General features: G+C 36.3%; 1 protein-coding gene across 2 annotated transcripts in view; it reads left to right on the top strand.

Moving 5' to 3' along the window:
* vps50 (VPS50 subunit of EARP/GARPII complex) overlaps positions 1–13,074 on the top strand; it is a 114,430-nt gene that overhangs the window by 21,076 nt on the left and 80,280 nt on the right. For both annotated transcript variants that reach the window (XM_032580316.1, XM_032580317.1), the window contains exons 6-9: positions 6,251–6,321; positions 6,831–6,948; positions 9,313–9,348; positions 9,676–9,758. In XM_032580316.1, the coding sequence (XP_032436207.1) occupies positions 6,251–6,321; positions 6,831–6,948; positions 9,313–9,348; positions 9,676–9,758 (308 nt within the window). The remainder of the gene's footprint in view (positions 1–6,250; positions 6,322–6,830; positions 6,949–9,312; positions 9,349–9,675; positions 9,759–13,074) is intronic.

Raw genomic sequence — 13,074 nt, forward strand, 5'->3', positions numbered from 1 at the left:
TTTTTGTTACGTCTTTTATCGCTTAAAATGAGTCCACAAACTATCAATGCTGCTTCTACATAGTCATTCGTGTTTGATTATTCTAAATTCATGGTGCGTTGGGGGTTTTACTGGATTTTCTTCTGGAATCGGGATCGGTTCATGTGGTGTGTTGCTCCTGCCGTGTGGCTGGACACACGAACTGACCGAACCTGTTGTACTTTTATCAGCTCTGTGGTCACAGAAGTTTGGAAAATCGGCCAACAATCCTTAAATCATGCCGTGTGAACCAGACCTCAAACTCAAAAGCTCTTCTCTCATCTCGTCTCGACCACTGCCCTAATGCTCTCTGACTCTGGTCGCTATGGTAACATTTACACATCCCTTCAAAATAAGATACAAATGCGCCACAAAAACGAACACTTTCGTGAAAATTCTAACTCACAATAACGACTAATGGGAGCCCTGAGCTTGTTTCTCTGCAACGAGAGGGTCCCGTCTGGGAGTGATGAAAGACAATAACACCCGAAGTGCTGCTTATGCACAGGGTATTCATGGTCTCTTAGCAGCGAAGCAGTTTGAAGGCTTCATTGCCTCATTAGCGAGCCGGTCATCATATCATGCAGAACGGGCTTGGAATGTGGGAATCACCTACCGGGATAAATCCATTCTCCTGTCTCTTCGCTTTGTCTTTTCCCCTTCGCAAAGAAACTTTCCAAAGACATCTCATTTGTTTCTTACTCATTTTGCTGCTTGTGGGCTCAATGTTGGCGTGCAAGAACCGATAGACTCCGGTTAAAGAATTTTCACAATAAAAGATCCTCCAGACTCAAATAATACATAAAACGGAAATATTTAATTATTTCTTGCGCGGCCCGGTACCAATTGGTTCACGGACCGGTAACGGTCCGCGGCCCGGGGGTTGGGGACCAGTGCTTTAGAGGCCTGGCCATAGCCCAGATCCGAATCTGCATAAATATCTCTGTAGAGATTTGAAAATGGCTGTGCAGTGATGCTTCCCATCTATCCTGATAAAACTTGAGGGCAAAGAGGAATTAGCAAATCTACCAAAACAGAGTGTTCCAAGGTTGTGGGATGATATTCAGGAAGACTTGAGATGGTAATTGTTGTAATTGTCAACAATTACAACAATTAATTGTCCAAAGGTGCATCAACAAATTATTGAGCAAAGACTGTGTTATTTTTTCATATATATTTGCAAAGAATAAGAAATAAACTTTTTTTTTCATTTTGTGATTATGTGGTTTTGAGGGAAAGTAATACATTTCATCCAATTTTGGAATAAGATTGCAACATAAAATGTGAAAACAGTGAAGCACTGTGACTACTTCAGTATGCACTGTACTATGTAGTCGCTCATCCTGCCTTTCTCCTTGATTGAATTTTTCTTCTATTATTGTTGCAACTTTACCAAGAATTTTTGATTGTAGCTTCCAGGTATGAGTGGGTTTGAAATGACTTGGCAGAATAGGAAAAAATGTGTGCGGCACTGCAGTTATTGTTTTTGGAGTATGTGTGATTGTATTGAAGGCCTTGCAAAAAAGATTCACGGACTTGGAAGTTTTCACAATTTGCAAACATTACAACTACAAACTTTAGTGTTCGAAGTTCTTATGTGTTAGACCATTACAAAGTAATACATAATTGAATATATTCATCCCCTGTATTTTGAAACATCCAAATTAATCCAGCTCATCCAATTGCCTTTAGAAGTCACCTAATTAGTAAATACTACTGATAACCTGTTTGGTGAAGACCACAGATGTTTGTTAGAGAACATTAGTGAACAAATAGCAGACAGGTCAGGGTTTAAGTTAGGTAAACCCAGGTTAGGTAATATTAAAAAACTACTTAAACGTTTGCACATGTCAAAAAGTGTCAAATGTGCAAAATTATGTGGTGGAAAACTAACACTACTTTAACCTGAATCCACCATTCCCACAGTTAACTCTAGATGTGGCAGCCTCTTGTTGGGTTTCTTTTCTTCAACACTCATGTGAAAACTGGTCAGAGATGATGGGAAGTTAGACATAAGAAGAAAGATAGCCAATAGCAGAGTAAACCTGGAAGAAAACATACTAAAGGCTCCAAATAGCTTGCAGTTGTTCTTTCAACAAAATGTGGTTTCACAAATTATAAATGCAGGGTGGCTGAATACAAAGTTACATATTTTTTTGGTTATTTTTATTCGTAAAATGTTTTGAAAAGCTGGTTGTTTGTTTTTTAAATTTTTGCACAATTTGTATATCTCTGTCACATCATAACCCAGTAAAGTTCATTAAAGGTTGTGGTCTTGTGACATTACAGAAAATAAAATAAAATAAAAAAGACAATCCAAGGTTATGAATATTGCAATATATAATATTGCATGTTCTTGGCACCATTCAGATACTGGAGTGTCTTTTTGTAACTCATGGCTTCCTAGACCATGCAGGTTTGTGCCCAAAATGGCCCCCTATTTTACTTTTTACTGCCCTCAGCACAACAAAGTGAGTTGAGCAAACCCCAAACTGCAGCATCATTACGATGTAATGTATGTATAAATGTAAGGAGGCAGGGCAAAGTTAATGTGCTGAAGGGGTCACAGAGTGGACCTCTCATGAATATATGAATAAAAGACCTGGAGAAAAACTTCCCTTATGACTAATAATTTCTTTCTCCCACGCGGACTGTATAGAGCTGCAATCTGCCTGGACACTATATTAGATTTGGTTCTCCTGTACATTGAAAGTGGGCTGACTATTAAAACCTGTTGGTTATAACCCACCACTGTTGCACAGTTTCTGTATTTCCTCTCACACAGAATGAGCTCACCTTGCTGTCAGGGTAATATAGGGTAGACTGCTCGAAGGTGTGATATAAGAACGAGTTGGAGCCTCAGGCTGGATTCTAGGCTCTCTTCATGTTCAACACATGTAGGCGTGTGTGTGCTCGTGTGTCTGTGCGTGTTTCTGTTTTCATTTCAATCAAAGTTCTCTGTGCCTTTTCCAGTGTGTCACTGTGCACGTATAACAAGGCCTTTTCCAAATTCAGTTTTAATTTCTTTGCTGCTATGTGTCGGTAATGAGACATATTTTAGTGTAGAGATTGCATAGCAAGCCGCTCATTTTCATGCAAAGGATTAGCTTCTGTCGGAGAAAATAAGTGGCTAAATTTTTTTGGTCAAGTTTACCTTCAAATGCACATGTCGCCAATTCAAATACTTATGCCTGTTTATGTTATTACTACAGATATGCTTTAATAAAAACAGGAATTGCTAAAACATTTAAATGTGTTTATGTTCAGTGATGATACTGAACATAAACAGTATCCTCAGTGAAACCTCTGCTTGGGCACCCTCAGTCTCTTGGTAGTTCTTTTTCAGTGACTTTTGCACTATGAAGACTGCATATATGAGAGTTTTACAGTTATTTCTGAAGACTCAATTGGCTGCATGATCAGAGCATTGGATATAATCAGCTGGATTCATTTTTTCCTCAGGACTTGGCAGATCATTTTATACCTGGCCATAGGTTACTACTTAACAGACATAGTCATTTTGGAGATTATTTTAATGCAACCATCTCCATGCCCTTTCAGTGTTTTATTATATTCTTTTCATGCAGGGTTGCTGCCTACATTACATATTAGTTGTGTGCATTTACTACACACAACAAATCCAGAACATAGAAGATAAGTTCTAGATAAACAAAGAATAAAATGTATTAAAATTGTCTGAATAATTTCAGTGATGATCTTTTTCTTTTACAATCTAGGATACTGATTAAACAAGAAGTGCATGCAGTGTTGTCCTTTCTATCTTTGATCCGAAGGTTGTTGTTAATCTGTTGTTAATTTGATTTTATGAAAACATTTTTGGTGCATTAATTAAAAAAAATACTCTGTCATTTTAGATAATGATAAAAAAAAAAAAAAATTAAATGCCCAAAGTCAAACTGGCAAAACATTTGATTAGCTTATTGATTTCAATTTCACATTGTATACATTTTATTTTTGATCCTTTTTTAAATCAACCCAAATCCTGACACGTCGCCAGATGATTGAAACAGTGTGAAGGAGACTTTAATTCAGGCATTTTTTTTGCCTGATGCAAACCAAAATACAGTTAACATGACCAAATCCAAAAGGTTGATTAGGTCTCTCACTTGGAGAGAAGTAAGCTTCTTGTTGACTAAGGTTTTGACTTTCTGAATCTGAACTCATTTCTGACTGTGACTATATGGGGTGCGCTACGAAGGCGGTGATCAACTAGATAAGATTATTCTACTATTGACCACAAATAACCTGAGAGAAGTTATTTTGGTTAGACTGGCAGTATGAAAAGGATATTTTGAAGGGACTTAAAGGACAGACAGTTCTTGTTGGTTAAAGGGTAAATCTAAAGTTTTTATGTGCACTTTACCAGCCCTTAATTTCACTAATAAAAATTAATTTTTAAAAGTCACAATATTGCTCATGACTAAGAGTTTGCATGATTTACCTCAAAAACATTTTGTGGAAATAAGTGAATAGAGGTTTAAGTATTTTGTTTTTTTCTGGTTCAAGCATAAACATAACCTTTTTTTTTCATATTCTTTCTCTGACCCCAAAAAATCCCAAAACAAAACAAAATCATCACAAGGCGCAAGTCCCTCCAGAGAAAATCCTTGCTACTGAATAAACTCTTGCAACGTAATCTTGCTTCTTATCAAGGTCTTCATCAACAGTCAAGATCATGAGGCCAGATTGGTTTGAAAGGAGGTACTGAACTTGTGCCCACAGCTGAATTGGCACTTTTGTTTTTCTGTTTTTATTACCGTTAAAAATGGATTTCCTTGGATCATATTCTCTTGATGAAAGGTTTGTTTTTTTATCTGACAGTGTTATGAGACACTTTTTTTTTTGAGAACACTGAAGCGTTTTTTTGCAAAAGGACGATACGGTTTTGAAAATAAGATCAAGGAACCAACATCTTACACCTCCGGCAAGACATCTGGGAGATCGGGAAAATAAAAGGACAAAGAAGACAAGAAGAGGCTGCACAGTGTTGTCTGAGGGTGTGCTTGTTCTCGGTAGAGGTCACTGAAGTGGGATGATTGCTGAACTCTCAGAGCAGACTGATCATTCACGCTTCTCTAAATGTCACAGCTCTAAAGAGCAAAAGGTTTTGCTCTTTTTATATATATATTTTAGGAATTGTTTTCTTGCACTGTATTATTCATTGGCACTGAAACAGTGACTCCATAACTGAATCGTGCGTTTACTCATAGCAGAGTCCTTCTGATTCAGAAGTGCTCTAATATTTGATATACAATTGAAATCTGATACAACAGTTTGCCAAGGTTTTGGTCTTTTCTCCCTTTCATAACTGGTGTGACCTAGTCAATAATTTCTACATTTTCCGTGGGATTTATATCAGGACTTTGACTTTGTTGTTCTGCCACTTTGAACCCAATTTTGCAGTATTAGAGTAAATTGTCAATTTGGAGGATGTTTTCTTTAATAACATATACTTTACTCATGATGACATGGTTTTTTCAGCAACTCTCCCAAAACATGATGCTGCCACCCTGTTACTTCTCAGCTATAGTTGCATTACAAGGCCTGCAAGCTTCCTCATTTTTCCTACAAATGCAATTACCATTACATCCAAACTCAATTTCTTTTTCATTGGATTTTATGACAAGTCTCCAAATTCTAATTTGACTTTTTGTAATTTGTCTTTTTCCTGATTCAGTTGGTTTTCAGCCCATGTTGGTACAGGATTCACTTCACTGTAGGTAGTGATGCTCTCTTACCACCTTCTGCAAGAATCTTCACCAGGTCTTTTTCTTTTGCCTTTGGGTTGATTTGCAGATTTTGCTCTTCAATACATAATCTCTTGGACACAGAACATGTATGCTTACTGAACGACATAATGACTGAATATCCCCACAGTTTTATACAGTACTCACAAAATGCTGGTTGAACAGATTTAGGCAGATTTAGGTATCTAGAAATCGAATGAGTCAGACTTGTTAAGGTTGAAAATTTTTTTCTGTGATCTTGCCTGATTTCTTTTGAAAATCCAATGAAAGGAACATGTTCCAGGTATACCTTACATCCATCCACAGATGTTCCTTCATTTGTTGTGAATTATCTGATTAGACTTTTACCAAGTAATGACAGAAATATCAGTTTCCCAATTTGTTAAAAGGCGTATAAGTGTATGTAAACCTTTCATATTGAAGAAAGTAATGATAATTTTTTATACATTATCCTCTTTTCACAGGAACTGGAGAGAGTGACAGCATTACAGACCAATCTGCAGCTGGCAGCAGTCATTTGCACTAATGCAAGAAGGTAATAATGTACTGTAACATGCTACCCAGTGACCAACCAAAAATAACTTATTCTTTCAGAAATTGCCCCTGCAAATAAAATGCCTGTGTCATAACCATGGTGATTTTCTCTCATGTATTCTCTGCTCAAATCGATGGTTTTGAGCCCACTTTGATAACACAATGCAGAAGGTTTGGAAATGTGGCAACAGATAAACTCTGGGTAGATTCAGCCTGGCTGGAGTCAGGATTTGACTGCTTACAGCATTTTATCCAAAATGCCTGTCAAATATTATGACTTAAGAAATGTGTTACTTTAATATTTATCTGAACACAAAATAATATTAATAATTGAACACCTGCTACAGATATTTGTTCTTAACTATGGGTGGATTTAATTGTTAAGAACATTATAGCTACATACCAGCTTTTCTCCTTTTATGGTATTTTTTCCTGATTCCTGTTTGAATATATAGTGCCTTATACAGTATTAAACTTGGTCAAACTCACATTGGGGCTTCTTTTGTGAAGACAACTCAAAGTTTCCAAGGAGGAGTTCACGGAGGCCAGCCTGGGTCTGTTAGCCAATCAGAGGAGGCGACAGCTGCTGACAGGGCTGCTCAAGTCACTGAGGACCATCAAGACCCTGGTAATGTTAACAAACCACTGCTACAGCTTTAACACACTCAAATGCAATCAATACATGAACTATCCTCACACACACACACACATCACGGATTGTTTTCTTCACACACACATACAACCTGTAAATTTTATCTGCCATTATTTATCTTGTATTATATTATATACATATATAATCCATTCCCTAACATTCTTGTATAATCTGTATATTCTGTATAATCTGTGCATACAGCTCCCATATTTATATTTATATTTATACACAACATCTATATCTCTTTGCTATAACCCCTTATAGTCCATACATACATAGTCTTGTACATCTGTAAATAAATATTTATATCTCGTAGAGCACTTCTGGATAGATGCAAACTACATCTCGTTGCTTGTACTTGTGACAGTGCAATGACAATAAAGTTGAATTCTATTCTATTCTATTCTATTCTAAATAAACAAAATAGCTAAAAAGCTTATGTTGGGGAAAAGGCTGCTGCTAATGTGGGTAATGTTTGTGCTAATGTTAATGCACTGCCTTCTGATTTTAACTTTTGCAAAACTAAAAATCAGACAGTTACTTCGGGCAGTTTGTTATCTAATCTCTTAGAAATAGATTAACAACAAATATTGTTCAAAAAACTTGAGATTTTTTTCTGCTCTGTTGAAATACTACTTGTCTTCTACTAGGTAAGAATTGTGCAGTTGGTGAATTTTTCACAAAAGTGAAAATGTTTTTTTTGTCATTGGTGTTGAATATTTTATAAAACGGACATTCAACAAAAATGTAAGAATCTAATTTATACTGCGTGACATTTCGTTGCCAGAAAAAACGCTCATCTCTTAACATCAAATTAATTATTGTTTATTAAACATAAGCTCTATTGAAATACTGCTAATCTGCCTAGACCAGGGGTCTCAAACTCCAGTCCTCGAGGGCCACAGACCTACAGTTTTTAGATGTGCCACAGGTACAAAACACTGGAATGAAATGGCTTAACTACCTCCTCCTCGTGTAGATCAGTTCTCCAGAGCCTTGCTAATGACCTAATTATTCTATTCAGGTGTGGTGCAGCAGAGGCACATCTAAAAGTTGCCGGACAGTGGCCCTTGAGGACTGGAGTTTGACACCCCTGGCCTAGACATAAGAAATTTACAGTTGGAAAATTTTGCAAAAGTAAAAATCAGATGTTTACTTCGTGGCACTTGGTTACCATAAAACATGCTCATCTCTTAGCAACAGATTAACAGCAAATATTGTTCTTGTTCAAAAAACATAAGATTTCTTCTGCTCTTTTGAAATACTATTTGTCTTACACTACTTACTACTTAACAAGAATTATGCAGTTGGTGAATTTTTCAGAAAACTGTCATAATTTGTTTTGGTTTGCATTTGGCTCGTTTTTCTTGCTAATTGCGTCGCCATGGTTACTCAAAATGCCAACAGAAATAATAGCCCACATGCCGAGATCCAGCCCCATGTTTTGATATATACATTGTTGGGTATGGTTGGGGTGCACGCAGTGGTACGAGCCTCATGCGGCAGTTATTTTGAGGTGTAAAGCAATAGGTGCCTTCCATGCACGGCATGGAGGCATTGAAATGCCTTGAAAAGCAAGGCTTACCTTTTCTCTGCTATGGCAGGCCCCAACTATTAGCTAAAGTAAAGCTATAATAGTTTTTGTTAGTTTAAGTAGTACTTCCTAAAGATAACTGCACAGAATATTGTTCCATTTTTGCCATTCTCCTCTTTATAGAGCAACACAAATTTAACAAGCTGATATTTGCTGTTATCCAGAATGCCTTAAGTCCACCAATTAAATGAGATGCTGTTTGTATCTTGCCAGGATTTAAAACTCTGTTTAGTATTACTTCTATTTCCTGACTCTTCTGACACTGAAGAAGTGACCCCAGCACTGACATTGCTTCTCTGCTTCTCATTGCTCAGTTAAACAGAGCAATGTCTTGCAGACCCTGCAAGAACCTGCAGTCTTGCATTTTTATCTCTGTCATATACCCCAAGAAATACCACATGGCCAAATCTCTTCTCTCCCGGCACACAAACAGCAGCAAAATGTAAATAAACGTTGGTTGTTATTATCCACTTGGTTTTACTTATCGGTATGATACGATATGTTGATAAAGATGCTAATGCGGATATATTGTGAATACCTTGTTTGATCTGATATACTCTGACACATCTGATAGCGACACATCTGTGCACTGACAGTGATTATTTTTCTTTTTTTCTATTTTAACTTGCCCTAGGTACAATTAGTGCAAAGATAGGAACAACTATCTTTGCACTGATCACTGAATACTGATTACTATTACATATGCTCTTCATATTCTTCTTTTTTTTCTTCTTTTCACCTTACAGCAAAGGACAGATGTAAGACTCAGCGAGATGCTCGAGGTACTGTAATCCCTACAAACTCCCACAGAAATGTTCATAAATGACTTAAAAGGTCAAACATCATGGAGGGGTTTTTGCAATCGCTATTCCGCCCAAGGTTGCCAGGACGGTGTCCGCTGTGGCAACTATTTTTAGATAAACAATAACTCTTTGGGTCAGGAAGCTAATACAAAGAGAAGGGCAAACATATCAGTGCCTCAACCAAACCCTTTTTGCTATTTATATCTAAAGTCGTTGTGGCAGGAAGCGTTTACAATAAAAATGCTGTGAAATTTCTGCCTGTTTGGAAAATAGGTTAAATGACCTCACTGCTCTGTGTTTTTTTAGGAGGAAGACTATCCAGGTGCAATCCAGCTTTGTCTGGAATGTCAAAAGGCGGCCAGCACCTTCAAACACTACAGCTGCATCAGGTACAGTATGAGCAGATTGATGTGGTGGTGTAGCTGAGTCCAGGATAGGGAAAACCTGCTCACTTGTTGTATTGACTGCTAGCAACATTTCATGACAGAAGTATGACATCAGAGTTGTGTGGTTTTGGAAAAATCACATTTCAGTTCCGCTCAGACATTCGCAGATCTTTTTATTTTTATTTTAATCGTGTTTCCTTTGATAAAACAGATCGAAGAGCGCCAGACGTTTTTGATTTTTACCCTTCTTTCTCAAGGTTGGAAGTTGATTGATCTGCTTGGAGACATCTCACTTAGGGAATTGTTTCCTATTGCTATTTCTTTGTGGCTGCAGTGTGGCTCCTCCTACAATTTGAAAGGCTTGAAATGTTTAAAAGTCCCTTGAAAAACTAGTAATAACTGTTGATTCTTTTTTTACATGTTACATTACAAAAAACAAAATCCAATACATCTTAATTGGATTTTATGATGATAGATCAACACAAAATATTCTTGCAGAACTTTGCAAAGAAAAATCTGAACTGTGTGGCTTGTTTTTGTTTTTTTTAATTCAGCCTTAAATATAATACATATGAACAAAATCTAAGGCAGTTCAGCCATTTAATTCAGGAATGTTTGACCAGGGACAAATCTAAAAGTTGAAGAATCTCAAGTACTGGAGTACGAAGAAGAAAAAACTTGAGTATCTAGACAAGTTAAGCACATACGGACATACCCCAAGACTTGCAGCTTTATTTTCATTGAAAGCTGAATCAACAAGGAATTGACACAGGAGAACTGAATATAAATGCATGCTACACTTCTCAAATTTTTTTTCGTGGAAAAAAAAAAGAAATACAGCATTATTTTCCATCCACTTTCCAATTATTTACTTCTTTTTGTTCGTTTTTTTTTTTTTATAAAATCACTGTAATACACTGAAGTTTGTGGTTGTATGTGAGTGTAAATAAGTCCAAGGACTATGAATAGTTTGCAAGGCAGTAAGTTTCCAGCTACAGGACAGTGAATGTTGTCTCACTGCAGGCCTAGTTTTCCTATGAGACACGATGGCATATTTGGTATACATCTGGCAGCTTCCAATTTAAGCTTATTACTGCTTATCCCCTATAGAGAAAACATCCAATTACAAGATTTAGAGACTCTGGCAGGCACCCAGTGAGCTATGACATGCAGATGGTTAAACTGTGAAACACCTCAAAGGAAAGGCAACTAAAAGAAACGATTAAATCACAGGAGACTTTCATTTACATGTGAGGAAATGTTACTTTAACTCACTGACTTTTTAAACATCCACCCCTAATGTTTAAATGTTCCAAGAAAATTATTTTTATTTTTCCTGCTTTTGGATGTAGAGTAGGAATAAAATTGGTTGTGTTTAAGATTGATGGATGTAAATATATCAAACTTTAAGACCGCAAGCAGCGCACACGTACTGCATGTTGGTCAATTGGGGACAGCTGTTGAAATATGTTTTGGTCACAGAGCCCCACCAGCATTTATTGTTTTGACATTATTCTTATTCATGTGATATTCAGAATAACTTTTTAAAAAATCCTCATACTGGAGCACTTAATCTACCTTAAGCTTTTATAGTCATTAATAAAAATGTACTTGTCCTGTCCTAGGTAAGGTTAAAAAATGTAGTAGGGGACTATTTTAACAATACCAGCTTTGTGAAAAAGAGGGAAATCTGATCCATGAACAAATATTATACACATGTGAATAATGGGATGCTGAAATCTTCTCATTGTTATCCACTCTGAAGAGAAAAAAGTACGACTGAGGGAAAAGAACAAAACAATAACTCTCCAGGATAGCTATCCAATTTTTGTGTCGTTCTGATCTCTTAGAAATGTGTTAAATATTTTAGAATGCAGAACGTTATTAAATAATCTTTTTTATTACTTAAGTAATCAGATCTGCATGCCATCTGCCAAGCATCTCCACCCATTTTTTTTTCTTGAAGCTCCATATTTAAATCCTTGTCAGGCTATTGCATATCAGCTTTTTGTTTCAAGAAAATGATAGACCCACAGTGCTTTCTGATATATGTAGTTATCAAGCAAAGCTGATGTGAATTACTTACTGTAATGCTACATTGTCCAAAACACTTCACTCACCTCGCCATGCAGGATGCTTGATGTTCCGTAAAATATTCCTCATTTTAGAACTGTGCAATCTTACAGACATATCATCAACTGTTTAAAAATGTATTTTTTTCTAGGGTATTTTCCTTCCATATAAAAGCTGTATCATGCAGATATGTTCAGAGATGAGTTGTCTACAGAATCAATTTAAATACTTTTTTTTTTATTCTCAGGAGGTGCTGGAGTTCTAAAGACCTAAAACTCTGCTTGTTATGCCCATATTTGTTTGAACTAAAGAGGAAGCTCCTTGTAGATTTTCTCAGATGGATTTCTAAAAGTTCACCAACTAGTGAGTCCTTCATAAGAATGTCTTGGCAACGCTAAAGCTCAACTTAATTTCCTCTTGGACATTTTTGTGTAATGAAATGTGGTGATATGGCTCAAGTACACAACATCATAATCCAAAATATTGTCAAAATTAACATAAATTGGTCTAAAGAAATTTTTTAAATTATGTATAATTTAATTAAATTGCAAGTGGAATTTGAGCGTGTTGTGACTATATATATTCATAATCCCTCAAACTAGTTATCGACAGTGAAAAATAAACTGATGCACTTTGGTAGATGGTTATGAAACTGCTTGTTAACAATGGGAATGTGACGGTACAAAATTACATTGCAGAAATTGACATTTCTGCAAAACAAGCATTTTTCTTTTTCTGCTCGGAATTTTTTTGTTTCTCTCTGATGTAAATTTTCCACAGTTGCTGGTTGCTTGGTTGGTTCTTACCAGTTCTTTTAGTGAAGAGACCAACTAGTCTGGCTGATTCTAGATGCTGAATTATAGTGGATTCTAGTTAACTATAATTTACTTAAGACGGTTTAGTGGAAAGTAAGGCACATCAGACTGGGATTAATGAATTGTCCATCACAATATAGATCTTGTTTTATTTGAATATCATGTTTGTTTTCATTAAGTAATTACTTAGCAGATTCACAGTAATACCTGTTAGACAACCTTCTCAAATGTCAGTAATTTAGAACTTTTTCTCCCCCTTAAGGCAGTAAGAATAATTACATAAACCCTAATTTAAAAAAGCCTCTATGGTAATACTTGCTTAATATCTCATGTGGCTGTCTTTTTCATGCTATAATCTGTTCCTCTGAACACAGATTGTTACATGAACCTTCTCTTTCTCCATCCTTGCATGTACTCTGTAGCTCAAGCAA

This window comes from Xiphophorus hellerii, chromosome 13 (assembly GCF_003331165.1).
Source record: "Xiphophorus hellerii strain 12219 chromosome 13, Xiphophorus_hellerii-4.1, whole genome shotgun sequence".
NCBI lineage: Eukaryota > Metazoa > Chordata > Actinopteri > Cyprinodontiformes > Poeciliidae > Xiphophorus > Xiphophorus hellerii.